This window comes from Orbicella faveolata, unplaced genomic scaffold (assembly GCF_042242905.1).
Source record: "Orbicella faveolata isolate gen_17 unplaced genomic scaffold, um_ofav_v1 contig_24, whole genome shotgun sequence".
Lineage (NCBI taxonomy): Eukaryota > Metazoa > Cnidaria > Anthozoa > Scleractinia > Merulinidae > Orbicella > Orbicella faveolata.
In genome coordinates this window covers 3,658,865-3,686,621 of record NW_028301552.1, presented here as the reverse complement: position 1 = coordinate 3,686,621, position 27,757 = coordinate 3,658,865, and the positions used below count along the sequence as shown (strand labels likewise).

General features: G+C 37.7%; 4 protein-coding genes across 4 annotated transcripts; 2 read left to right on the top strand and 2 right to left on the bottom strand.

Annotated features, from left to right (window-relative positions):
* The first annotated feature begins 1,367 nt into the window (after positions 1 to 1,367).
* LOC110042470 (kanadaptin-like) lies at positions 1,368 to 12,320 on the top strand. Its single transcript, XM_020747851.2, has 14 exons — positions 1,368 to 2,114; positions 3,008 to 3,176; positions 4,005 to 4,124; positions 4,448 to 4,517; positions 4,794 to 4,936; positions 5,850 to 5,936; positions 6,877 to 6,950; positions 7,296 to 7,365; positions 8,229 to 8,350; positions 8,995 to 9,059; positions 9,513 to 9,544; positions 9,722 to 10,149; positions 10,521 to 10,623; positions 11,519 to 12,320. Exons 1-14 carry the CDS (start codon positions 1,383 to 1,385, stop codon positions 11,566 to 11,568), a joined length of 2,265 nt encoding a protein of 754 aa, XP_020603510.2. The 5' UTR covers positions 1,368 to 1,382; the 3' UTR covers positions 11,569 to 12,320.
* A 128-nt stretch (positions 12,321 to 12,448) lies between these two features.
* On the bottom strand, positions 12,449 to 13,387 carry LOC110042471 (glutaredoxin-related protein 5, mitochondrial-like). Its single transcript, XM_020747852.2, has one exon. The coding sequence runs from the start codon at positions 13,367 to 13,369 to the stop codon at positions 12,899 to 12,901; it is 471 nt and encodes a 156-aa protein (XP_020603511.2). The 5' UTR covers positions 13,370 to 13,387; the 3' UTR covers positions 12,449 to 12,898.
* Positions 13,388 to 15,119: 1,732 nt separating this feature from the next.
* On the top strand, positions 15,120 to 19,873 carry LOC110042481 (sphingolipid delta(4)-desaturase DES1-like). The gene is made up of 2 exons (XM_020747862.2): positions 15,120 to 15,320; positions 17,179 to 19,873. Exons 1-2 carry the CDS (start codon positions 15,239 to 15,241, stop codon positions 18,078 to 18,080), a joined length of 984 nt encoding a protein of 327 aa, XP_020603521.2. The 5' UTR covers positions 15,120 to 15,238; the 3' UTR covers positions 18,081 to 19,873.
* A 1,394-nt stretch (positions 19,874 to 21,267) lies between these two features.
* Positions 21,268 to 26,692, bottom strand: LOC110042522 (uncharacterized). Its single transcript, XM_089292189.1, has 3 exons — positions 26,463 to 26,692; positions 23,895 to 24,016; positions 21,268 to 22,082 (listed from the first exon to the last, which is right to left on the bottom strand). The coding sequence occupies exons 1-3, from the start codon at positions 26,661 to 26,663 to the stop codon at positions 21,908 to 21,910; spliced, it is 498 nt and encodes a 165-aa protein (XP_089148315.1). The 5' UTR covers positions 26,664 to 26,692; the 3' UTR covers positions 21,268 to 21,907.
* Positions 26,693 to 27,757: the final 1,065 nt, after the last annotated feature.

The window sequence follows — 27,757 nt, the reverse complement described above, 5'->3', positions numbered from 1 at the left end:
ATAGGTGAATGGAGGTGTATGAAGGTGAATGGAGGTGTATGAAGGTGAATGGAGGTGTATGAAGATGAATGAAGGTGAATGAAGGTGAATGAAGGTGTATGAAGGTGAATGATAGTGAATGAGGATCAATGAGGGTCAGTGAGGGTGAATGAGGATGAATGATGTTGTATGAAGATGAATGAGGATGAATGATGGTGTATGAAGGTGAATGAAGGTGAATGCGGGTGAATGAATGTGAATAAGGGTGAATGCAAGTGACTGAACGTGAATGAGGGTGTATGAAGGTGCATGAGGGTGAATGAACGTGAATAAGGGTGAATGCAAGTGACTGAACGTGAATGAGGGTGTATGGATGATCGTGGACGAGGCTAAATGAAGGTGAATAAGGGGAATGAATGGAAACAATGGGTGAACTAGGTAATATCAGCAGTATTGGGTATGGTCAGCGGTTTATTATCAAAAGGCTCGGAGCCATTCCTACAATTAATGGCTACTATACGGATCTGTAGACACAGTGGTAGAGTTGCGTCATCAGAAAACAACTTCATCAGAATGGAATATTTGGGTACAGTCTCTAACCAGTCGCTGCAGCAGGGCAGACTTCAAAGTGTTTCAGAATGCGATTTACGGCCAACGGTTAAAATGGTCTTTTTCTTTGTTTTCTTTTTTTTCAACCTTAAATCAATCCTACGAAAATAAAAGTTCCTCTCTCGCTTAGTCTGTCATGCGTGACGCGAAAGAAAACCGTGAGAAAAAAATGGCCATGTGAAATCCTGGGTGTGAGATGTTCGTCTCACCACTAGGAGTTCGCAGGGCTAAATTTTTCTTGCGGCTTTCTTTTGCATCACGCACGACAGACTAAGCGAAAAAAGCGAAAGAAGGACTACTTCTAGTCTACCCAAGCCTTCACAGTCAATTGATTTTGGTGCCATATCCGAAACGCATGGCCCGGCGTAGCCACACTTCTCCCCAGACCACGTGACCCGAGACGATTGACCGCAGTGAAATATCGAGGCTGTGAACTAGGCAAGTCCCAAGCTCCCTGTTTCCCACTCTGCAATGCCATTTTCCTGCCCTACAGACCAGGATTCATTTTTCATGGGCTATCTCTGCAATGGTGTCTTAATTGTTCCCTGCATCAGTTGTCAGTCTGGTCTGAAATCCCCATCAGGGGTGCCCAACAATGTTTTAAACAGGGAGGCTCCTCCCTATGAGCTTTTAACCCTTGCCCTTTTATATACCATTTTTGACAGAAAAAGAAACGTTTTCCCATACCTTCCTTAGAAAATGGTGACCCTCTCTCACAAAAAGATTACAAAAAGGCAATGTTTTTATAGACGAGAGAAGACTAACAACTAGTAATTTGTTCAAGGCTATACTGCATGCATCTTACACAACATGTTTTTGTAATCTCCAAAATGGCGGACGTTGTCGACGTTGGCTGTTCGTTCACCACAATCGGTAATACTGGAAATGAAAATTGTGATATGCCCCCTCCTTGTCTCCCATCAGCAACTGTAGAAATAACTAAGTTAATGAGTGAAGGATGTAAAGAAAAATCTCTATTGAGCGAAAAGAAGGAGACGATGGCAGAAGGTGACCACACGGCAGAAAATATGGATAACCTTGGGGCTGAAAGTTGTGATATGCCCGCACCTTGTTTACCATCAAAACCCCCTGAGAAGACAGAAATTGCGAATGAAGGATCAAAAGAAAAGGCTTCACCTAAAAAAAAGAAAGAAACTGTACCGGAATTGCCATACAAAGAACCTTCATGGAGTGGTATACCGGAGGAACTGTACAGCTTGGAGGTGTTGAAGAATGGATGTATTGTATCAACTATCGACCTTACTAGTAAACCGTTTCACGTGTTTGGAAGGCTTCCAAACTGTGACGTTAGTTTAGAGCATCCCTCTGTCTCCAGATACCACGCAGTTATTCAGTACAAGACGAGCGACACTTCAAACAGTGAGAAGGGATTCTACATTTACGACCTCGGAAGCACACATGGAACAATTGTAAACAAGTCCCCACTTGAGCCCAGGCGTTACTACCGATTGCGTGTTGGGTATGTCTTCAAGTTTGGGGGAAGTTCAAGGTTATTTATCCTTCAGGCAAGTAGATTTCAACTATTTTTACCAGGGTTACCAGAAACGAAAACTTACACAAGTACGCAATTGTTCATCAGTACATGTAGCTACACAAACTGCAGACAAGCTTAAGGGGATCTTGTATTCACGTATCTTCATACATGTAGTGCTAGCTGCTGATTTGCCAGCTGAGTGTCCAGAAGTAAAAGAAGAGACGGTGAACAGATCAAGGGGCTTGTGATCCAGAGGGGGTGAGTGGGGGGGGGGGGGGGCGGGGGTTACTCCTTTTCATACATGTAGGTATTGGCTGTGGGATAGGGTATGGCTTTTGAGGTTTTTGAGGTTTGCCCCTGTTGGCGTCGTGTTTCTGGTGTGATCCTTATATAGGCTACCTAAATTTTGTCAGCTAAAATTACAATGCATAATTGCCTGGCTAAATGAAAAATAAATTCTAAGCTTGATGCTTAACTTCCAAAGTTACTGAAACAAAATTGAGACCTTACTGTAAATAGTGTATCAATTTTCTTTTGCTTCATCCTTAAATAGGGTCGGGTTTTAAGACATTTCGTGGTATATACCTGTCTGAAATTTACGGGAGTACCCCCCTGAGCTTGTGACACTCTTTAATTCTCCCTGTGTGGCCTTGGAATTGAAAGAATGTCATCTATAAGTACCAGTTATATGCACATATGTTCACTATAGCTTAATTAACACAGCAAGTGAAAGTGTGTTGGTAAAAGTATAGTCTAATTGGATGCATTGCTGGTATCTTCTGATTATTGGAAGGTCTTGAGCAATGTACGTTTGTATTGCAATGTCTACACACCACAAGATCAGATTTAAAGGCTAATATGAAATTTTTCTGTGCCTTTCAATGCTTCTCTCAGCTGGAAAAATTTTCTTTACAATTTCACCAGGGTCCTGAAGAAAGTGAAGAATCTGAATCAAAGCCTTTGACAGAACAAGCAGTAACCAAGAGTAGTGAAGTGGGCCGTGTGATGACAGAAGAAGAATATGAAGAATGGAAGAAAGAAAAGGAAGGAGGAAGACAAAGTGAGGAGGACACAGGCATAGACTGGGGGATGGGTGAGAAACAATTCCTGTGGTTAAGAAATAAAAAGATCTAACTATTCAATCTCCAATAGAGATGGTATGTAAATCTCTCCCGGAGGAGGGGGACTTTCATATGAAAAGATCGGGACTGCTAGTCATCTCGCTGAGGGGTATACTGTAAATCAAGGATTCTGGTTTCACTTAGGAGTTCAGGATGAAATGCCACTATTTTTACTTTTTAGGGTGCACTCAAAGAAATGATAATAACAAATGCTCTTATTTGCTCTCTAGGCATAATTAGGCATCTCAACCTTTCCACATGGGAGTATTCCCCCTATGGATTTTTCTCTTTTTCTCTTTTTCTCCACTTGACATGACATTTTTCCCACTGTGGTTTAATTTGATCACCACACACATGCATTTTGGTTTTCAATAACTTGGCCCACCTGAGGCTTGGGAGAGTGACTCAAACCATTTTGCCTTCTCTGTCAGCTTTCATGTCCAGTTGGTCTGGTACATGCAATGGCAGCATCTTTAATTATTTTGTATTTTAAACTGAGTTCTTTTTCACACCTTTCTCTTTTCTTCTTTTTTGTTTTGTAAGGGCTCTCATTGAGAGCTTATTATTTCAATGGGTGATGTTATTGATGGCAAACTAGGCCGCAAGCACATGAGGTTCTCATTATGGTGTGACTGAGCCTTTCTCTAAAAGCTTAGCTGGAACACTGTAATATACCAAAAATTGAAACTTGAAAACAATGAGTTATTAAGTTAAACCTAGTTTGAAATCATGTATCTATTTTTGAAAATTCATCAAGATCTCAGTAACTTATTATCTGATCGATTGAATCATGTTTTTAGGAGAGGATGCCGTTGAAGAACCTGCGTATCCACCTGACTTTGGAGAGGTTGACAAGGAAGCAGAAGAACATCACTTTAAAGATCCTAAAAAGACTCTGAGGGGATTCTTTGAAAGAGAAGGTGAAATTTTATATTTTTAATTAGTTAATAATTAAAACATTAAATGTTAATGTCCTTTTTAATAAATGAGCTTTCAGAGTCACTATAGAGACTGGTTAACCTAGGCTAGTATTAGTACCAATTTTTTGTGTCCTCCCAAAATTTTCTTGACTTTTTCAAAATGTAAATGTTAATATTCTTTGCTTGTGCAATCAATATGTTAACAACTCATGCAACATAAAGCTTCTGTCTTTCGATAGAGTAATCCAGTTGTGTCCACTAGATATACATGTATGGTTTTTCTTGCACTGTTTCTTAGAGTGTTTTCTGACTATCTTTGTTAGGGCTGGAGCTGGAGTACGATGTTGAGGAGAAAGGGCCAGGACATGCAAAAGTATTTCTCTGCAGAGTGAAGTTAGTAAATGAATATCTTATATGGTATTCAATTCTTTCCCTGCTCAAGATTCCCGAGATCTGAACATACTCTGATGACAAAGCTCTACTAAACAGAAATTGCCGTGGTATTGTAGTTTAGTTGTTGCTTTTAGACAAAATTCATTCAGAGACACTTCAGAGATGTCTAAAGCTTCTGTGTATATCGCCAATATAGAAATTTTTAGGTTAAATCTTACGTGTGTCTTATGTGGGGGAACGATGGAAAATAATATTGTAATTTTGAACTCTTTGCAGACTGCCTATTGATGGTCCTGGTGGTGATCCTATTTATGCCGAGGCTGCTGTCACAGGAAAGAAGAAGGAGGCAGTACTGGAGTGTGCTAAGGAAACATGTAGACTGCTGGATGCTGCTGGCCTCCTTAGACAATCTTCCCATGGTACGGTGAAATTAACTGGATCATGATTGTGTGGGATAACCTGATTGTCTGCAGATCAAAGCAATATTGCTGTAAATAATTTTTTAGAAATAAAAATTTATCAATTGATTAAAAGCAAAAATCCAAATCATTACCTGTGGTTTACATGTACATGTATGTATCTGCTTTCAATAAGTATTGATTTGTACTATTTTAAGCCCAGGTTAAACGTTGAGCTAAGTTGCAATTTGAGTCGATCCAAATGGGTAAAGCTTGACCATTGGGTCAAACATCAAATTTAAACCAAATTTAGATCAACCAACAGTTCTATCTGTCTGCTTCAGACAGATAGGATGTGTTGGTGGATCTAAATTCAGTCTGACGAACTCAGTTGAGTCAAACGTTGAACTTATCATGAGGCTAATTCACTCAGTTTGGTTGGTCTTATGTGAAGTTCAATGTTTGACATGGGCCTTGTTTTACATTACATGACTGTACTTCTTGATTTCAGTTTTGATTGAGAAAATATATCAAACATTTGATAGAGTGTTTCAGCATGTATTCTATCTTCTTGATTTTGATCTTAAAATGCTTCAATGTACATCAATTTCTTCCACCTTCTTCTTGGGGTTTTAAAATATTTAACTAAACAAAGAATCTTTCTTTTTCATATTTTAATTTATTTTTATAAAAACAATTGTCATGGAATATGGTGCACCTGTTATAGTGCACCTGTAAACTTGCTGGTGCATCTTGTAGACTCTGCTCATCAAGTTTCCATGTATGGGATGCACTGTTACCATAGCTAAGTGTGCAACCAAGTAAACTAAACTATGTCTATGTCTCTGACTACAGAACCATATTTCTTCTAAGTGACCCAGTTTGGACTAAGGGCAAATCTTGTATTCATTCTTTCCTTATGTTTCATGACCAGAGAGCAAGAAGCACAAAGAGAAAAATTGGGAAGAAAATGATTTCTATGATAGTGACGAAGATTCATTCTTGGACAGAACCGGATCAGGTCAGTGGAAATATATTTGATTTGTTTTGAGACAGATAAAAAGCAAAATCAAAGTCTCTTTTTCACTAAACAAAAAAAATTCTCATTGTAATTTATAATTTTATTGTTTTCTGGGAAATTGCCTAATTTTGTTTTTGTGTTGTTTACTGCATGTATATCTAACTGACACCTAATAAAACAGGCAGGTGTGAATAACTCAATTCTGACATTGCTCAGTTCCAGAAAATATCCATACTCCCTCCCACAGAAGGGATTGGAATTTCCTGTGGGGGTGGGGGTTCTGCAAGACCAAAAAATTTAAAGAAATGTATGAGGCTCAGTCAGAATTTCCAGAGGGGTGGGGGGGGGGGGGACTTAGAAAAATTCCCTTCCATGGGGGAGGTATTGGATATTTTCTGGAACTACACATTGAGTTTTTGTACCACTAAATTCAAAATTCTGCAATTTTGTATGCAGCACAACAGGATCTTGCAATTAAAAGAAAATAATGTTATAGAATTGCAATTCTGATGAAGGAAAAACTGAGTGCTGCGTATGTTAAAATTTGACAAAAACACCAAACCTATATGGAGCAGCTTGTGTGTTTCAGGAGAGTTTTCTTGTGTATCTCAGGAGTGGTACAGTTGAACCTCTTCAGACAATATTTATTGTCTTTAGAGGCTCAGGTCCTGGCCACGCACTGCATCATTAATCTCTGATAATGGGACACCTCATCTAAGCAGTGATCACTTGTCCTGATCAAGAGACAGGTCTGATGACTGGATTGAAGGTTCCAATGGTATTTATTTCTGGGCAAGTTTCCACCAACTCAGTTCTGTCAGATATGTCATCACTGGCATGTCTAACTTTACATCTAGTTTGTAGGATGAGAGTCATGGAGACAGACTGCTCCTTCCTTTCCAATAAAACCTGCTTGTTTAATATAATTTTTACATCTTAGTTGAGAAGAAAAGGATACAGAGGATGAAGCGGGCTGGTAAAGATCAACCATCTACAGAAACTTATGAATCTTTGGTGAGTATAATTATAACTACCTAATTTACTTGAAATTTGTAGCAATTAAAGTACAATGTATAAGCTTCTTTGAGTCCTTTAAACTACTTATAAAAAGCTTTAAAAGTTAAGTCCAATTTTCCAGAGTATACTGTAATTGTGATGCAAAAGTGTGACATGCATAATTGATACAAGACAGAAGTATGACACACTTTATTGTGTTCGAGAGGATAATGTCCACAGAATTTATTTCATTCTGTATTTTTCTGGTCTTATTAACAATTATGTAAACATTTTGTTGATCAACATTTGTGTTGATCAATATAAGAATCAAATTTTACTAAATGTGTCTTTGATCTGTTTAAGACATTAAAACTTCAGACGTTGGATGATGAAATCAAGAGTTTTGAAAACAAATTGCAGCAAGATGCGACTGGTAAGTTTGAAAGATTTTAAATTGGTTGCTATCGATATTCGAGGTAGCAGCTATAGGCTGAGTACATTTTCTAAAAAACCTTGAAAAGTTTGAGATCTGGATCAGGGTTCGTATGGGTCATGGAAAACCTGGAAAGTCATGGAATTTAAGTGAAGGTCATGGAAAGTCATGGAAAAGCAATATGCTTTCGGAAAATGAAAAGGCAAAAAGATAAAAAATTTGAAAAAATAGCAGACTAGTCAAAAGCAGGCTTTAATTTCAGTAGAAATAGACACTGTAAGCACACATTTTGTACATTCTAATGCTAGAACTTATGTTAAATAACTGATTGTTTCGATACTGCTTTGAGAACAACTGCTTAACTTTGGTCGTGGAAAATTTGGAAGGGTCATGGAAAAGGTCATGGAAAGCCGTGGAATTTTAAAAGCGTCAAAAAGTACGAACCATCTGGATGTCCCTGGTTCAACCCAGACTTGGCATTTCTGCCAGTTGGCAAAGTATTTTTTTTACCTACTATTATTATATAGCAAGCTTTATACCAGGTAGTCTTGAGGTAAATTGATGTGGCATTCTGATTGGTTCTTTTTTGATCATGCAGACTATTTCCACGAAAATGGTCATAAGCTGTGACAGACTGTAATTTTTTTTTTAGTAAACTACTTAGTAGATGTACTAAACTAGCTTGTTTGAGCAGTAACTGGGAATATTGGCCCTCGGCATTTTTCGTACAGACCTTGCTATGCTTGGTCCATATTCCCACGACCTTGGGCCAGTATTTCCCAGTATGGCCCTTGTGCTTGTTTGGTAAGGGGTTAATATTTTGTCAAAGGCAATCCAATAACATACTTTGACCCTTTGTTTAGATAAGAATGGCTCAAATGCTGGAGGTGCTGACTCATTAGATGATTACATGAGCTCACTTGGAACTTCAATGGACAAGACAACAAGGAGTCAGATCAGAAGAAAAGTATTTGAACTGAAAAAGGTGCTTGACATACAATAGTACTTTTAGACTAGCAATGACGTATTTCAAGAAGAAACAGGAAAGGAAGAAAACCTGCCACAACTTGTGTAACACCTGATCTGGGTCTTTTGTTTTATCATGAAATGCTTTTGGGGCTCTGTATTAATTCACTTATGATAAGATATTGGTCCCTTCGATTCTACATTTTTAAAAACACGGCCTTCATTGTTTTTTTCTTCATTAATCATGAATAAGGCCCAGATTTTAACATGAAAGGCATGGGTGATCCTTAGAAAAGACAGAGGGACCAGGAAGAGGAATTGTTGGGGCAGCTTCACAAAATTCTTCCAGGAGTGGGGAGAAACCCACAAATGGCCAAGCATCCATCTAGGAAGATTATTACTTCTATTAGATTTACACTTATTGATTGAAATGAAAATCAGAGGTTATTAATAAAGATTGATTGATTAAGCCCTCATCCAGCCTTTTGAGCTACTAATCTCTGAAACTTATGTAGTTTCCTATTTTCCCTGGTTGATATATGATAGCAGTTTTTTATTACTGAACTTGCATTTTGTTGTTTATCCTTACCTGTTTGCTGCTCTCATGTTACCATTACCATTATAAGAATTTTTGACTGTTTTTTTTTTCTGCACTTCATGTAGGAAAGACAGAGGCTTGTCAAACTTATAAATATTGCCAAGCCAGCTAGTCTTCCTGCAGTTGCAGAGTAAGTTGTTAATTATTATAACATTTCATATGACTTGTATCTGTATTGGATAATGTAGTTGATAATTTTCATTGTTTTCCCCATTCATCTGCTTGTTAGGAGAAATGAACTGTTTAATGCTGTAAGTTAAGAATAAAGGGACAACAAAACAAAATGCCCACACCGAATTCAGCAAATAAAAACATAGTGTAATGATAGTCTAAGGCAGTGCTCTATTGGAATCCTGAGAGAACTGTTTCAGCCGTGGGCACTGGCCATGAGGCTACCACGCTACTCACTCCCACGACCTGGTTTGAGGTTAGTTGAAAAAGTTGATCAACCAAACCAACTGAAAACGGTTTTGCCCCAGTAGAACATGAAAAAACCTAAACAACCCAACAAACCAGAAATGGTCATCACCATTATTAAATGTTCTTAGCCATAATTATTTTCTTGTTCTTTTATTCTGTCCAGGGCACCTTCAACTGGGTTGCTTACTATGAACAGTAAGTAGGCATTGTTTTGTAATTTTCATTCCAATGTACTATTCTGGTAGATACAAAAGTTGAGTTAAAGCTAAGTTAATTTGAAATTAATTTGGGGTTAGACAATGAAAGTGCCTTCATTGAAGGCATCTGGGATTAGCCGTATTCTAACTTACAACATTTTTATGTTAATTTTAGATGAGGCAGCCAAAAGCACTGAGTCTGAAAGTAAATCAAGTGATTCTACTCCAAATACAACAGTTGACAAAAATACCGACTCTAGGCATGAATCATCAGTCTTATTTGAACAAGTAAGACTTAAGGAAAGCTCTGCTGAAGAACATTCGGTCTCTAAGGAAGACAACAACAGCCATTCCTCAAATTCTGCAGAAAAGAAACAAGAATTTGCTGTTCCTATCACACCATCTTCACAGAAAAGAAAAAATAGAAAGCCACAAAAGGTTGTTGTGAAAACAGCGGACAGAAATGAGACTGTAAACATAGGAGAAAAAGAAACTTGTAACATGCCACCGGAAGATAGTGAAGGTCTACAAGGGAGAAAGAGAAATGTATCAGAGGGAGAAACAGATTCACAACAAGAACAAAACATAGAAGCTCAAGACAATGTGAGTTAGGATTTTTGCGTTAAATTTCTTAAAACATTAGTCTCCGTACCTTGTTTATAGTAGCATGGTTGGGCAATTTAATTTGAAGTATAAAACTCTATCTTTTTATTGCTATTTGCTTAATTCTGGGTGAACTGAAAGTAAGTAATAAAATTTTGCATGTTAAAATGCAAAGTGACCAAATTTTTCCATAGCCTACAAGAGTGTAACCCATTCTTATCATTGTGGAAAAATATGTTCATTTGTCAAATATTCACATAATTTGTTGTAAGTTTGATGCCTGGATGGTACACCTTTTACTTTCATTTGTTTAAGTTTTTTATGACATTGCGTAGATTGCATAATTCTCTTTGCTCTCATTTTATTTGCAGAATGAGAAAGTTCCAAAGAAGAAGAAAAAGCGATCTTACAATGTTCCCACTCAGTGGCAGGCTGAGAATGATCCTACATATGCAGCATGGCTGCCACCTGAAGGTCTGTACACCTGTCAAACATTGTATCAGTTCATTTCTGGGGATTTTTCTTTTGCTGTCCACCTGTAGACAGCTATAGGATATCACTTTTACTGATATATGTCTAGTCCATGTATATTAACCTAGGGCATGTGTTACAACTGATGTGCACAAATAAGTAATTATTATTGTGTATTGTAAGTAAGCAAGCAGTGTAATGCAAAGTATTGTAAGTAGCTTTTTTCATGTATTGTAAGTGATGCTTGTAAGTCAGTAAAAGCATTAAGAAAAAAATAGCATTCACTTAAAAAAAAAAAGCCTAAGGTAGAAACAGGATTTTATAGAAGAGGGCTTGATCTGCAGACCACCTTTGGTGTCCCAAGTAGGGGGCTCTGGGGGCATCTGTAGGTGGGTCTGGGGCATCCTCCCCCAGAAAATTGAGATCCTTGGAAATTCTGGCATTCTGAAGCCAGATCAGTGTGTTCTAATGTCTCGTTGTTTTTTAAATTTAGGGGGTTCAACTGAACCCACCTAGATCTGCCCCAGTTAACTTTGTATTGTTAAGGTTTGCTTTGGCCACATTTCAAGACACTTTTCCATCATTTCTGTTTACTCTTATGGACTTTCTCTTTTTGGGGAAAGGGGTTGACATTTGAGGGTAGCAACTAATCTAAAAGAAAATGATGAAGTGACTTTTTGATGATATAATGCTATGGGGATGAAGGGAAGTATTTTGCTAGAATATTTTTGCCGGTATATCTATGACTATTTCAATTTTGCCAGTGAGAACTTAGAACTATATCTAGATAACTCTTCAAACACGATGATAATCTCTATCATCTATTTGCTTGATAATCAATAGCAATTTATTAGACATGTGGGGAATTGTGTGACTCTTTGTTTTTTTTTCCCGTCAGGTCAGACAGGTGATGGACGGACACATTTGAATGAAAAGTTTGGCTACTGAGAGCATTGTTCTTCACAGAAAAGTAATTAATCACGGTCATCTGTGACCTGAGACCGCTGTGACAGTGTGTGTATCAACTATTCCTGAAAATAGTCTTTTTCCAACTAGAGGTTGTATCCAAAGAAAGATGGTGATCAGATTTGACAAGACTTCTTGCACAGAGAAAAATTTAAACACAGTAATGGTCACTGTACAGAAACAAATATGATCACAGTACAAACAAACAAAAAAGAGTTTGAAGAGTGAAAATATGTGATGAGTACATTGTCATTTAACATGAATTTCAGGTCAAAATGATTTCAAACTAGTCCGAGTTGTCTTTTTCATTGTCTTAAGTATTACTGCAATAAATTCAGAACATAACAGGATACATATCAAACCAGCTTAAAAACATCCTGACCTGAAATTGATTTTTAACCACAGCAGAGTCTACATGTTAGGGATAACCATTGCAAGATGCTAAACTATCTCATCAAGTTCACTGTTTCAGAGATTGCATGATGTCATACTGAAAATAGTAATTTTTAATGAACATTGTTGCAGTTCTCTCTTATCCTTAATGCTTGCCACTTTAGAAAATGTCTGACATAAGTCTCATCTTGAATTCACGTGTGTGACTGTCACTGGAGTCAAAACAAAAGATGAGGAGTAATAATGTCCCCAGTAACAGTCCATTAAGCGACTGCAAGAAAGTGGCAAATTTTATTTTATGACAGTAGTGCATATTGAATAAATAAAAGGGATATCCTGCCGAGGGCCTGTACTGTTGTGCATTTGCCATATTCATGTTACCCTGTGAACAGAGTTTTCCAACTCCTTCAATCTTTCTGGGTAGATCGAAGGACGTTCTACTTGCAGGGTGTAGTTAAGTACAATCACCTTTTTGCTTTGGGTAGTCTTTTAATTTTATCCTTAGCACTAATCTTTTTCTCAGATAAAACCATACTTCGGCAAATGTCACTACTGATTATTTTATGGCAAAATCTTCCAGAATTTTGAGTGTTTGAAAATTATAGTCTATGGTGACTTTATGCAAGTGGAAGCCTTTTTCTTGGTTTGTCAAACCTTAGATGGATATACCTCCCACCCTAGGCTATAAACACAGATATTTTTCCAGCATTTTGCATGTAGTCGTAAGAAAAGTGTTTTGTATTAGAAGTACACGTTGTCTTGGTAGTCTCGATCATGAAACTTTACGAGTGTATTACGTAATACAAAATTTACACAGCAAGCATGGTTTGTCTCGAGTTTTAGAAGCATCAAAACGAGCTGAGCAAGTGTCTTGTTTGTTTGGTTAGTTCCTTTCCCGAAACTGGGAGAACCAATTGTCTTAGGTGTCCTTTTTATCTTCCTCAGCCTTGTCCAACAACAAGGATCTTATCCCAATTTTCTTAAGTTCATCAATCAGTTCACCATTTTGATGTATTTGCAACAGAATATCGCAGCCACCGATGAACTCTCCTCCCATGTAAACTTGTGGAACCGTTGGCCAGCTAGAGTATTCCTTAACTCCTTGCCTAAGCTCGTCATCTTCTAGCACATTGTAACTCCCGTACTGTTCAACACCGTGCAGCCCTAGGATCTGCACCACGGCGTTGCTAAAACCACACATAGGTTGAGTAGGGACTCCTTTCATAAACACCACTACCTTGTCCTTATTTACGACTTCATCGAACTTTTCGGTAGTCCATTTCTTTTCCTTATCGCTGAAGAAACGCAGTTGAGATGAAATACGTGAAGCGTACGGTCCAAGGGAAAAAGATCTGTTGGCAACTCTTCGCACGAATATGGAAGCGGCCATGTTTTGAAGACTCGTTACCAGTCTCTCGACTTTTCACACGTTCACAAAAATTACGCAATCTCGCACGCCGGCTGGACAGAAGACATTTTGAAACCGGAGCTTTTCGAAAAACGATGGCTTCACGATAATCACGTGATTTCCCTGCCCGAGATCTTCTGAAACACAAATCCATAAATAACGACTGTTGCGTTTTCAGACTCTTCGAGCGTAGTGTGGACGGAAAACATTTGATGCGATTTTTAGTCTTATTTAGGGGTCGTAGAATTATATTGTGTGTGGCTCACTTGCGCATTAAGTAAAATAACCATCAGAAGTAAAGTATATTATATTATGTCGGAGAGGGAAAATGTTTCCACCAAAAGGTTCTGCAGAAAAATAATAAAATTCGTTTTACAGAGAGTCGTAGCCTCCAAAGAAGACGCTGTTCTGCCTAGGTAACGGGCGGGAGAAAGCAGAGATTTCAACCTCTTTTGAAGGAAAATAGGGAGACTCTTTTAGGACTTTTAGCACCGAAGGCGGCAGCCTCTAGGAAACCTCGTTCTCAGAGCCTTTTCCCTGGCCAAGCAAGGGAAAAGGCCCTGGGAACGAGGTTTCATCAACCTTCATTCTAAGGGCTTGGGTACCCTTTCTGCCTCCTGGTCTAGCTTTTCCCATCATAGGAGATGGCCTTTAAGGCAAGACACAATCACGGTTAACAGGGCGCTATACTGAACAGGAAGTATTAAAATATTGGCTTTCGTATTTTTTACGTTCTGGTATTCTCTTTTGTAAATGGTCCATTGATACATTGACAACAATGAAACGATATTGTATAAATGCAAATTTGTTTTTTACGATAACTGCAGAAATTCTTGCGCGCTCACTGGCTAATTTTCATTCCCAATAAGCGGACAGACACATGAATTGATAATTATTCATGCGATGGGTCAACGTGCGACAGCGAATAATTTGACAATTTGCTATCGTAAAGAACAAATTGGCGTCACTTTTTCATGCATCCGTCCTGCTATTGACAATGAATTTCGTCATAACATTGTCAAAGTAGTCTGCAGATCAACTCGTGGATCCATAGCTACTTTGACAATGTTATACAAAATTGATGATCAATAACAGTACAGACGCATGAAAAACTGACGTCAATTTGTTAAATTGCCTCCCTTAGAATAACCAGCGAACGGAGACGTATTTTCGGCGACAGCCGGAAATACGACTGCGTTCTCAGGCTAACAAGCGTTCCCGTACGAGCCGAGCAAAGTCGGGCCGCGTGGCCTGAATTCGCTTGGTTCATAAGGGAACGCTTGCTACCGAGGCAAAACTTGTTACGACATGTATGTACAGTTGTATTTGTGGGGTGATTGATCATATGTTGATCGACATCCGATGTCCACGTGCACATAACAAGTAATTAGTCCATAAGATTTCTAATAATAGTAATGTTTAACCGCTCAAGCAGAGAATGAAAATTAACACGATGAAATGTAGAAAAAATAAGAGACCTAATAAAATCGGTAGAAGATCAGAGGTAGACCCTCGAGGGTAGATGCATTGGGCCGCCTGGGCCTGTTTGAACCTGTAGATTTGATTATTTTTAGTGCAAAGGGACCAAGTGGTTTGGATGATATGGGCTGTTGGCGCAGATTCTGTTCAAAAAATATATTCAAAGTCTCCATGCATTGCAGACATAGAACAAAGCAGAGGTCAAATCTTATTGTCCCATACCAAGGAGCTTCTTGGGTAATGTTATTTGACTGACAGCTGACTCTTGCCGACACTTCAGCTGGCGTTACGAATTACGAAACAAGTCAAGAGTATCGAGGCGTTGTCGATGAATTCAAGCAAGAATCATTGATTTTATCGGCAAGGACAACGATGGGAGGCCAAGTATCGCGAACTGACTTTGAATGGTCCTACACAGCCGAGCCACATGCTACAAGGAGAAAGGAAATTCTAGGTAAGAACTTGTTTTAATGTGTATTTTCAGTGTGTGTCGTCGGGTGCCTGTCTTCGTCTGGACTATGCTTGGGTACTTTCAAATAGACACAGGCGGAAAAGTTACCGGCGAAAGACTATTCTTGTAGCACCGCTTATTTTTGAGCGTGCTGCATATGGTTTTCAGCGAATCTGAATAAAAGGAGACTGTTAGTTTGGATCGAAAAAATAACCTTGCTTACGAGTCCGCCCGAGGGCCGGTCTTGTCAGCTTCTTGCTGTAGATCTGCTCGAAAGCACATGGTCGGGTTGAACTGGAGTAAAAGTACGCATAAAGTCAAATCGGACGTTTTGTGGTGATTTTTGCCTTTTTAATGTTGGCTTTATTCAAAAGTTGCTTCATTCGTCGAAAGTTCATGTAGCTTAGCTTTGCCTTTCATTTGGACCAGAATGTTATGCAATGCACGAACCGTGATTTTGCAACCTTATTACGCCTGGCTTATTTTAACTCGAGTCTTATTTTAGTGAAATTATTTCAAGTACAAATCAATCTGAATAAACTGAACTACGACAATTTTTTAAGATGTACTTCTACTGGAACAGTAGATTCGTTTTTGACGGTCTGGAAAATATTTTTCAGTTTATGAGCTTGTGCTGTAAAAATGTACAAGAATTTTTAAATAAGCTTCTAAAATTATAAAATACTTATTCCGAGCCATGCCAATCCCAGTGACGTAGTCTTGTGTAGATATATTCGAAGCATGATTGCTGATCTAAAGTTATATCGCCTTGTGAGTGCCGAGCTGAGGTTGTTTATTTGTAAAATTTGCACCAGCCAAAAAAGTATAGGTAGTGTTATGACCATTAGATAATTACAAATGCAGTCCTTTCACAGTGAACTGCAACACTCGAGATTCAAGTAAAAGTCATAGTTCTGTTGGTTTAAATATGCTTGGAAATGTAGTGAATAGATCTTTCCCGTATTCCAACAAACAATAGTGCCAAGTCGAGGTCAGGGTGGACAAAAATACAGTAAATGTATGAAAATGTCCACCCCAACCTTGCTCTGGTACTATTGTTTGTATGCACTGGAGTGGAATGCGGGAAAGGTCTATTAGAAGTCCTTCACAAGCGTAGTTTCACAATGCTATATGATTATCTACATGCAGTTTTTCTGGCCAGAGCGTTTGTAGAAGCATGTACTGGTAGTGGCTGAGAATACATATGGCAACTGTGAAATTCTTTTTGATACTCCAGGCATAGTGAATCGATAAACCGATAATCTATATTAATCGATAACAATCGATATCAATCGAAGATTGATATCGATTGCCGATAGCAAGTGATAAAAATCGATGAAGAAAAAAGTTGTGAGTTATTGATTGTTGTCAATTGCCGAGAGTAATTGATTGCAATTGACTCACTGATTGGTATTATTTTTGTCCTTTTACAAGTTACACTGATAAAATGTTTGACAGAATTTGTTTACAATGGCTTTATTGAGTCAGTTTATCATAGCCTGCGTATCTTTTACAAACATTGACAAAATAACAAGAATGGAAATAACTGGCAGAAACATTTTGGGCGTTACATCTTTTTTTGCCAGTTGATGTCACTGGAAGAAGCTCAGCCCAGAGTAGCAGCGTAAAACCCTTGAGCTCCAGTCTCATTGTAGTCTCGGCATTATGATGAAGCAAAATAAACAACAGAGTCAGTGTTCTAGTGATTTCAATTATTTGCAGTGGGAAATAAGCGTAAGAATAGATCTTGGTAGTAGGCCAAAAGGAAAATATAATCTAGCTAGCTAAGCATGCTGAAGATGAACGTCTTTGATTTCATAGAAAGTCAGAGGTAACTTTGATGTTTTGGTTTGTTTTTTAGCTAAGTACCCACAGATCAAGAAGTTGATGGGCTATGATCCAAACTTCAAGTACCAAGTACTCTTGTTGATTGTGATCCAGTTCACATTGACATATCTGCTGCGTGGGGTCTCATGGCCTGTTCTATTTTTGGCTGCGTACACCATTGGTGGAGTCATCAATCATGCGCTGCTCTTAGCTATCCACGAGATCTCCCATAACTTGGCTTTTGGTCACGCTCGCCCTTTACACAACCGCATATTCTCCCTGCTGGTCAATTTTCCTATTGGGGTACCCTGTGCCATCTCGTTCAAGAAGTACCACCTTGAGCACCACAGGTACCAGGGAGATGAAGAGTTGGACGTTGACTTGCCAACAGAGTTTGAAGCCCGGCTGTTTTTTAACACCATTACCAAATTTTTGTGGGTGGTATTTCAGCCATTTTTCTACTCACTGCGCCCAATGTTTGTAAACCCAAAGAATCCCTTGGCTTTGGAAATGATCAACATGGTCATCCAGTTTAGTGTTGATGCTTTAGTGGTGTATTACTGGGGAGGCAAGGCATTGGTGTACATGATTGCAAGTTCTCTGTTGGGTATGGGCCTTCACCCAGTGGCAGGGCATTTTATTTCCGAGCACTACATGTTTGCAAAGGGTTTTGAGACCTTTTCATACTATGGCCCCTTGAACCTTGTGACATTCAACGTTGGTTACCATAATGAACACCATGATTTTCCGAGTGTCCCCGGCTCCAGATTACCCTTGGTAAAGGAGATTGCCTCTGAGTATTACAAGGATTTACCGCAGCACCACTCTTGGACAAAGGTACTTTATGATTTCATCACTGATCCTGCAATTGGACCATATGCCAGAATGAAACGCAAAGCAATGAAGCCCAGCAACAAGGAAGAATCGGAGAACTGATCATGAAATTTTCACTGGTACAGTGTATTTCTTTTTCAAATGGAAAAAGTTTGGTTTAGTGGAGTGGAATAATAAGATGAAGTGTTATTTGATTTCAAACAGTACAGATGTGATGCCATTGTGATGGTACGACATAGAAAGAAGTTGTAAAAAAGTTAAACTTAGTACTATTTCAAGTTGGAGAAAGCTACCAAAATGAATGTTTGAAAGATTATGTTACCTTGAGTCATTGAGTGGACAGAGTAACATTTTGAAATTTATTTATTTTATAAGCACCAGTAATAGCTTATTGCTTCAATAACTAGACATCAGGCATTTTACATAATTCAAGTTTTATTGGTGAAAAAGTTGAATATGCCAACCATGTGAAAAAACAATCTGATTGACAGAACTTTATTTTTGAAAAGGCTTAAATTTTGTACAAGCTTGAGAGAAGATCAAAATATACAATTTAATATTGGCCTAATCATAAAGGTGATGAGAAGAAGTAATTTTGGCTTTGACTGTCTCATGAGGTGCTTATATGTACAATGTTTTCTTCATTTTTCTATAGTTTCTTAATTGGCCCTATGGAATATTTTCCAATTCTCCAGGGATAGCAATCTATTTGTTTCATCAAGTCTTGAACATTCATTTTCTGTAAAATTTTGTATTTATCTTAGTCTGACAAACTCAACAGCATTGTTGTGTAGGTACAGTGTATCTATAAAATCAGGTTTTGATAGCAAGCCTACATTTATGTTAGGCATCAGCTAGGATTTTACACATAATGCTCAAAATTTTCATTATTATGCTAATGTTCAATGCTCAAAGAGTCTTGTTATAATGCACTTAAGGCATCACTCCATTACAGTTACATAAAAAAGATAATATTTTCCCTTTAGCGCTTATTTTATTGAAGTGTGAACAGTGCCTCATTGTAATTCTCCATTGCTGTGGCTTGACTATTAGCAAATGAGTTTTCTAGAAATGAAAAAAATCGCTCAGGTGCAGTAGAAGAGGTGTGAATTACTTAAACCTTCTTGCATGTTGAAGCCCAATTTGGAAGCTGTCTTTCATGTGGAGACCACCAGCTAGTCACAGATTACTCTCAGCCTGCCCAAAACCCTGAATCAGCCAGTTTTTCTTGCTATTATTCTGGCATAATTCTCTTTTGTCTCGCTTTAATGCTCAAAGTAATTTCGACAAAATGTGTAAAATCCTAGTAATGGCTGCAACCAAAACACTCCACCATCACCAGAAATAGTTTCTGTTATCCTTGGTGTACATTATAGTGTTAAAACCAAGAAAATATAACAAGAAAACTGCACCCAGAAACACGAAAATGTCAAGGACTGTATCTCATATGTAATTCTGGTGCAGTTAAATTTCTGAAAAAGTGGAATTGATCCTCTGCATCAAAATGTATGAAAAGTTGAGTTGTTTCTGGAATAGAATTACATGAAGAATCATGTGTACATTATTTAAGGAGTTCAATAATTTAATAGTTATTATTGCAATTAAATTATGGGGAAAATACCACATATATTTTGGGTTCAAATATGGTGAAAATAATGTTGCTTTCTTCTTTCCATTGATGCAAGGTTGTATTTCTTTGTTTCTGCCAGAATATCTTTCTGATAATGTAAACCATTATCATTAATTTATGAGAAAGTGCCCATTTATTAACAATTTAAAAATTTTATGACTATTTTTTAACTCATATGTACATTAATTTCAGGAAGAGTTTGACTCTATTGTACGTTAAGGTGGTATTCTTTAACTTAAATGAATAAATGCTGGCAAGTTCCGAAGTCGAGAGTCGCTCGTTGATTTAATAGTCGGTTTAAACAATAAGAAAAGATCAGTGTGCTCAGTAGGACATGTTCAGGGCAATGCTCTACCAAAGTTCTATGTTGTTGCTTTCTTTGGAGTGGGAAGAATGACTGAGTACTAAATTTGGTAGCTCAAGTTAAGTGGATGAAACTTTACAGTTCAACTTTAAGCTCAAGAATCCTTGCCTGTTTACAAAGTAAATTTGTTGCAATGTATTTGGATTGTCTGCCCCTTGAAAGAGGTTAATGAGGGAGTATCTTTACAAAAAGGCATTTATGGTCATGTTTTCTTTTCCTGCAAACTGGATTCGGGTTAAGTAACCTGTCTTAATTTTAAGTGTGGAAAAATTGCCTGATCATGTGGACTAGAAGGAGAGAAGACTCCTGAACAGTATGCCTGGGACACACTTACATCCCTCTCCCCTCCCCTCCCCCATAAATTACCTTCTGCAAGTAATTACACTCTCAGAATACCAAAATCTTACAACATCTTGTAAGCAGCCACTTATTCTTGACAATAATGACCACATTTAGGACAGACCTTTGAAATACAATGTTTTCAAACTAAGTGACCACCTATGGGTAAAAATAGGAGAAAAGGATGCCTTATCTCCTTGACTATAATGATGTTTTTATCAGCAATATCTGCTATTGGTTAACTATTTCTAGTATACAAGGATCCAGCAGCCTTTCTGTCAGTTCAAAGCTTTTTTTCATCAATCTGACTATGTTGATTGCAAAGTTCACCTTCCAGGTGGCCAGAGGAATGGAAATACCAGATATTCTAAACACTCAAGTAACTAAAATCAATTTTAAATACTCTGGCAAGGCAAAATCTCGCAGAGAACCAAACTACTTAGACTGTGAGCTATCAGTCTCTGTTCCTTGACATGACTGGATAGATACCTTGGTTACATCTTTCCTTTATAGTTAGCTGCTCACCAAATTGATTTATGTGTAGATTGCAAGCAGTTTCTCTTCCGCTTTAAACTCCGCAGGCAAGGGCAAAATCTCGGAAAGAACCAAACTACTTAGACTGTGAACAATCAGTCTTTTTTCCTCAACGTGACTGGATAGAAGATACCTTAGTTACATCTTTCCTTCAGAGTTTGTTGCTCACCAAATTAATTTGTGTAGATTGCAAGCAGTTTCTCTTCTGCTCTAAACTCTGCAAGGAAGGACATAAAAACTGAGTGAGCAAAGACAATATTTGAGTGTCCATGCTACCAGTTCACCACTTAGAGTTTGAATATCCTCACTTTGTTTTTGTCAATGTGTACTTAACCACACTACGATGACTTCAATGCAAATATATTATGTAGATAATTATGTAACTTTTAAATATCATTAACACTCTTCACCAAGCCTTGGCCTTTTGTTTCATGATCTTTATTATTATATACAAAAAAGTATAATTCATTTTACCAAGTCCAAAACAACAGGAAGACATGGTTCAGATGGTACTGGCAAGAGAAACCAACAATGACAATAAGCACAATTTGTAACCACCAGGAACAATTTGGTAAGAAAATTAATATCATCCTGACTTCAGAGTCTCTGCAAATGAAACCCTAAAACAATGTCGTGTGATCATGTCCTATTTCTTCAAAAGGATTTTTAAAAGAACTATAATGCCTACTGTACTCAGTAGGTTCTTCTTCTAGTTTTAGTTAGCATTAGTGGGAGTCAGTATTATTGATTCTTATATGCTGATATTCTCCAGTTTGTAAGATGTTTGCCAAAGAGCCTGCTCTTGTATTCTTAGCGTTGCTGCCCGTTTCTGTACATGGATAAGTCAGCTATGTTCTTATGACTGTCGAAGCCCACTCAATGCTGACTGATTTTAAAATTTGTTGTCTGAAGACACAATTGGCAGAATACCAAAATTCTTACAACATCTTGTAAGCAGCCACTCATTCTTGACAATCATGACCACATTTGGGGCTTATCTTTGAAATACAATCTTTTCAAACTAAGTTTTGCACAATTAGCAGTGATAACATTGCTAATTTGTTAAAGTTTAAAGTTGAATGATGAACCACAAGAACAGCCCTTCTCTGCATTAGGGTTGAGAGAGACTCTGAAAGCTGAGCGAATCAGTTCTTCATGGTAATCGACTGTTGAGCCTTTTAAATATTCCAGTGAAACTTCATCAATAACAAGCCTTGCACCATCTCTCTCAATTATTCTAAAAAAAAACAAAAATTTTGATTAAATTACTACATACATTTTAGGTAGGACAAGTGAAAAAAAACATCACCAGGGACACAGAATTGAAAAATCATACACTTAATGTGCTGTCAGTATCTAGACAGAAATGTACAATGTATAATCAAGTTTCATTAAAGTGACACCCTTGGTACTGTCATTCATTGTCCTTAAGGTGGCTCCCTATAGTTTTACGATCGCCCGAGTGCTGAGGAAGTAATCTGCACACGCTCAAAGGAAAACGTCAGTGTTTTTCGATATTTTATTACGTCAACATGAGTACAAAAAGCAAAACTGACAGTGAATTTTCTTGCGCTTCCTTCGGTGAAATTCCGTAAAATTTGGCAGATTGGTAGTAGATATTTTACTTCAGTCTGAGCTCGTTTTTCAAGGAAATCTATAAGACCAGATTTTTTGCAGTGTTAAAAGACAAAAATTTGAAAAAATCGAAAAAACTACCTTTACAAACCCTGCTTTTTTTGTGTTTAAAATTCGTATCCCGCTGGAAGCGATGTGATGTAAAACTTTTGGAAGATTTCACCGAAGGAAATTCATGAAAATCACAAATAAAGCCATAAAAACAGTAAAAAATGCATTTGTTTGGGCATTTATAATTTAAGATTAAATCCCAAAATTTTAACAAAAATGATAGCAAAACAATATTCAATCATTGCTTATTACATGTAATAAGTTTGAGAGGACTAGGTGTGAAAGCAAATGCAAAAACAGCATTCAAAACATAACACTTGCGCGCGTAATGCCACAAATGATTACCCTACGGAGCTACCTTAATAGCAAGAGTCTGCAATAGCAGGGTGTCATGAGAATGAACTATTTTTTTGGTTGTGAAGGGGCACATGTAATGTATACCACTATACTCTTTTAACATTTCCAGTTTCTTTTAACCCATTGACTCCTAGAGCTTTTTGCCAAAAATGCATTTTTTGGACATTTTGGAGATTTTCAGGCTGGATATGGGCCAAAGAAGCTCCAATCTACTCAAAAAGGCATTTGCAACATGTCAGCACGCCTTTCTTTCCACTAGCATCGCATTTTATGACATTTTTACGCTGGCAGGCTTTTCGATTTTTGTAATTTTTGCGCCTTTCCTTTTTCTTCTTTTCTTTTCTTTTTGCTGCAGTGATTGATCTTCTACTGGGCTTGCTTCCAGTTTAAAAAATTCTGAAAAAGCATCATCGCGACGGGCAATTTTTACCATGGAGTAACCACGTGTAGTGGCAGGAAATTTTGCTCTGAGTTTTTCACGCAACTTTTCAAGATTTTTTGTGCATATCTCAGGCTCCATTGGGCCGATCACTCTGATCTGGGTAACATTGGAAAGATCTTTTCCTCCTGCGGAAGTTGAGCATAGGTGATGCCAATTTTGGTCAAAGGAGATACGTCAGAAGTGGAAGAAAAGCCAAGGCTCATCACGGTCGGTTCAGTTGGCACAGGAGTCAATGGCTTCATTTGTAGTAAACATTTACTTTGAGACATGATCATATAATTTCAGTCAAAATAGTGTACTGACTAGTTAACAACTGCATAATCAATTATGTCATTCAATAACTCCAACTTGTCCATTGTAATGAAAGAAGAAAAAATAATAAATATAATATAGTTTGGGACCACATAACGGGGGTCTGTATTAGTGGGAGTCCATGATAGCAGGAGTCGTTTATGTAACTTCTGTCCTTAATAGCGGTGTGTCCTTAATAGTGGGATGCCTGCAAGGTGAGAGTTGACTGTAATGTTTTCAATTTTTCACTCAGACACATTTTATTTAACTAACCTATCATCATCATGGATATCTGAATCAACATCAAATGTGTATTTGAATCCTGAACAGCCGCCTCCTTCCACTGATACACGAAGAAAACCATCCCCATTCTCTGCAAATATCTTGTGCAGTTGCTATAAGAAAAGATTGTACAGTTAGGTTGTGTTTTATTGGGATCAACCATTTCTGGTAGGTTGGGCTTTATTTGGGTTCTATTGGGGAAAACCCATTTTTGGTTGCTTTGGTTGATCAACTTTTTCAACCGGTCTCACACCAGGTTGAAACGGTCGAAAAAGCATTTGTGTGATTATGTCACATGATTGTTAGCTTGTGTAAGGACTAAAATTTACCATGAAATACTGCGTTTCAACTAAAAGTGGTTGGAAAAGTGTTCTATTGAGAAGTGTCAACTGAATCAACCCAAGTCAGTTGCGGTTGAAATGGTTGATCGCAATAGAACATGGCCTTAGTGACCGGCCCTACAAGGCTTGTGCAAAGGATTCTTTGAGCATCAAATTTATGACTCTGGTCATTTTTGGGTGGTGGGGGACATGGGGTATAAATTTTCAACAGGATTCTTTGGGTTTAGTAGCTGTAGTAATCTTTAATGAAGATACCAACATCACAGTAGAGTGGTTTCAGAAGGGTCCTCAAAATTACCTAGATAACAATAACAAATTGAGAAACATAAAATATAAAAAGAATATGAATTAAAAAATCTAAAAGTATATGTACAAAAGTTAGAAGAAAACTAACCAACTTGGGGTTTGTGATGAAGCAGTACAACTCAACAAGGAACTCGACTATATTTAAAACTGTTTCATAATACATTGGCAGTAATTGAGATGAAAAACTGAAAGTGTTTTTCATAGTGATTTTCCACATGAATTGGTGACCTAAGCAAAGTAGTCAAAACAGCTGACTGGAAAAACCCTCTGAATAACAAAAGTCCATAACTGTGAATGAATCTAATGTAAATGTTCAGACTATTTCACAGGGTTAGACATACTTCTTTACATTTTAAGAGGTTTGTGCAAACCTGTGCTGTTAAATAAATACAAGTACAAAGTAGTATATTATTGAGGTTAAGAGGTGCTATTCTTTTATTTCAACTCTAGGCCATATGGCATGTAATCCATGCCTTGCATGATATGCAAAACATGTGCACACTAACACAAGTAGGAACTGTCCTTAAGGACGTTCACACTAATTGTTTCTGCGCATCCTTACTACGTACGCAAATTCACACACCACCTCATGCATGGAGTGCATGCTAAGTAATAAAATGAACAAATTAATGATAGGGCAGATGGCCATTGCTATAGCTTTGCCTGGATTTAACGATCTTCGATGTTCAGTGACCCCTATTTTTCTTTTGATGGACTGTTTTCTCTACCAATTTTCCAAGTTTAGCGAAAAATATGAAGAAAATCTTTTGATTAGAAGTTATTTTTTTTTGCAAAAATATCTATGCACTATTGAGTTCTGTTCTTTTTACAGTAGCTCTTCATTTATCTGTGTGGCAGTTTCAAATGCCTCTTGAAGGGTTAAGTTTAGTGAAAACGTTGGCAACATTTAGAATTATTGACGCAACAGATTCACTTATATAAAATATCACTATGAAAGCTTGTCTCAGTTGATCCATCTTTAATATTTTACGCTAAAACCCTGGAGACCATGCTGATTTACACGCACCAATTTTTCAAAATCAGACCCCATTTTTTTTTCATTTCTGAAACAAGTAATTAATTATCTGTCCACAGTAGAAGTTTGAACAAAATCCATCGAGAAGAACATTTTCGCGTGAACGTCCGCGTGCACGCTAAGGACAAAAGCTCAAGTTATTTGCGCGTGCTCGAAGGAAAACGTCAGTGTTTTTGGATATTTTCTGACGTCAACATAAGCACAAAAAGCAAAACTGACAGTGAATTTTCTCGTATTTCCTTCGGTGAAATTCTGTAAAATTTGGCAGATTGGTAGTAAATATTTTACTTCAGTCGGAGCTCCTCTTTCAGGCAAATCTATAAGACCTGATTTTTTGCGGTGGTTAAAGTCATAAATTTGAAAAAATCGAAAAAACTGCTTTTACAAACCCTACTTTGCGTGTTTAAAATTCGTATCCCGCTGGAAGCAATGTGTTGTAAAAATTTTGGAAGATTTCACCGAAGAAATTTCAAGAAAATCACAAATAAAGCCACACAAACAGTAAAAAACACATATGTTAGGGCATTTATAATTCAAGACTTTAGCCCAAATATTTAACAGAGAAGATAGCAAAACTATGTGAAAGCGGATGCAAAAACAGCATTAAAAACATAACACTTGCGCGCGCAACGCCATAAATGATTACCCTATGGAGCCACCTTAATTCATAAAATCTGATCATTGTACACGTCAAATTGTTGGTCATAATAATTGTTTTATATCTTTGAATACTTCTACAATCCTGACCAACATATTAAATTCAAGGCTCTCACGTTTTGTAAATCAAGATCAAAACGTTGCATATTATTCAACTGAGTCACAATTGATAACGTTTAACATGAGCAATATACGATACTTGTTACATAAGCAGCTAACCTTAACACAGCTGTCACTCAGTCGCAAGTCTTGAGAAATCGCGTCTTTCGGAGACTTATTTTCTTCTTCCACTGATGAAAACCGCCTTGAAAATTGATATTGTTTAAATGTGAGATACACACAGCGATTTGCAGCGGGTAAATGTCGAAGTTTGCTCGCAAATGCCGCAAGTTTGCACAACGACACAGAAGTTGTCGCCATGTTTGTTGACAGTGCTTAGTGACCACTCCTTGCGTTTTCCCAGGGTATTCTGGGCACTAGCTCCTACGCGCGCAGACGCTCTTTGGGCACACGGTCTTTCCCCTAGGTAAAGGTGAAGACTGGTGAGTTTATTATCTTCCTAGAGCAAAACAGTAGTGCCATCACATGTATTTTTATATTAAATTATAGAAAAAAGAAGTAATTAAATTTATCGAAATATTGTCTGAATTTCGTAGTTGTTTTAACTGCACAATTCCAGTGTCCAGCTTGATCCGTCTGTACTAATTGTACAGGATTCTTGAAATGGGGTTACCCTGGCAGCAATACCCGTGGGAGGAGAGGAATTGTGAGTTTAAAGTGTCTGGCCCAAGATAACAGTTTGGTTTGTAGACAAACACACTGTGAGGCGACCTCGCCATCCGCATTAGAGTGCTAAACCGAAACCTTTAACGTAACAGAAATAAGTACCGTATCTTAATTTTCTCGGGTTTTACGGGAGTTTTTCTATTTGTTAAAAATAGTCTGTATTGTTGCATTTTACATTCCTCAACCTCGTCCCCAGGGCTTTTCCCTCACCTTCCAGGGAAAAGCCCTGAGGACGAGATTGACATTTCCTTGGAAAAAATCATTCATGGACTACAGCCAAAAAGTATATAAAAGACACTTGTAGTTGTGTGAGAAAACAAAAACAAAGGTAAAAATTGCTTTTGCATGTCCAGAGGTATTTGGCAGGTGAAATTTTGTCACAATTATAAAACTAGTTATTTACAGCTGAATATTGATCAGTTACCATGCAAGTTTCTTATACAGTTTTTAGATCCAGAATTACAGTATTCTTTATCGAGGTTCCAGCGTAGATTTTGCGGGATGCGGGATGAGAGTAAAAATCGATGCGGGACGCAGGATGAAAAACCGAAAATCACACGAGGAACGCGAAGAACCTTCACTTTAATCAGGCGGGACCGTGATAAACATTCTGAGTGGGGCGGGATTGCGGAATTGATCCCAAAATACTGGCGAGATGTTAGCTTGAAAAAGCTTATTTCATACCCACCTTTGTCCTTTTACCTTTTTAGATGGACCCTGTAAACCGC

What these genes read in the sequence shown, in the direction of transcription:
- LOC110042470 (XM_020747851.2), top strand. Translation starts at nt 1,383, where the DNA reads ATGCATCTTACACAACATGTTTTTGTAATCTCCAAAATGGCGGACGTT. An exon ending in AGTCTTCCTGCAGTTGCAGA is followed by an intron (nt 9,060 to 9,512) that starts GTAAGTTGTTAA and finishes TATTCTGTCCAG; the next exon opens with GGCACCTTCAACTGGGTTGC. An exon ending in AGCATGGCTGCCACCTGAAG is followed by an intron (nt 10,624 to 11,518) that starts GTCTGTACACCT and finishes TTTTCCCGTCAG; the next exon opens with GTCAGACAGGTGATGGACGG.
- LOC110042471 (XM_020747852.2), bottom strand. Translation starts at nt 13,369, where the DNA reads ATGGCCGCTTCCATATTCGTGCGAAGAGTTGCCAACAGATCTTTTTCC.
- LOC110042481 (XM_020747862.2), top strand. Translation starts at nt 15,239, where the DNA reads ATGGGAGGCCAAGTATCGCGAACTGACTTTGAATGGTCCTACACAGCC. An exon ending in AAGGAGAAAGGAAATTCTAG is followed by an intron (nt 15,321 to 17,178) that starts GTAAGAACTTGT and finishes TTTGTTTTTTAG; the next exon opens with CTAAGTACCCACAGATCAAG.
- LOC110042522 (XM_089292189.1), bottom strand. Translation starts at nt 26,663, where the DNA reads ATGGCGACAACTTCTGTGTCGTTGTGCAAACTTGCGGCATTTGCGAGC. An exon ending in TGAGTGACAGCTGTGTTAAG is followed by an intron (nt 24,017 to 26,462) that starts GTTAGCTGCTTA and finishes CTTTTCTTATAG; the next exon opens with CAACTGCACAAGATATTTGC. An exon ending in GATATCCATGATGATGATAG is followed by an intron (nt 22,083 to 23,894) that starts GTTAGTTAAATA and finishes GTTTTTTTTTAG; the next exon opens with AATAATTGAGAGAGATGGTG.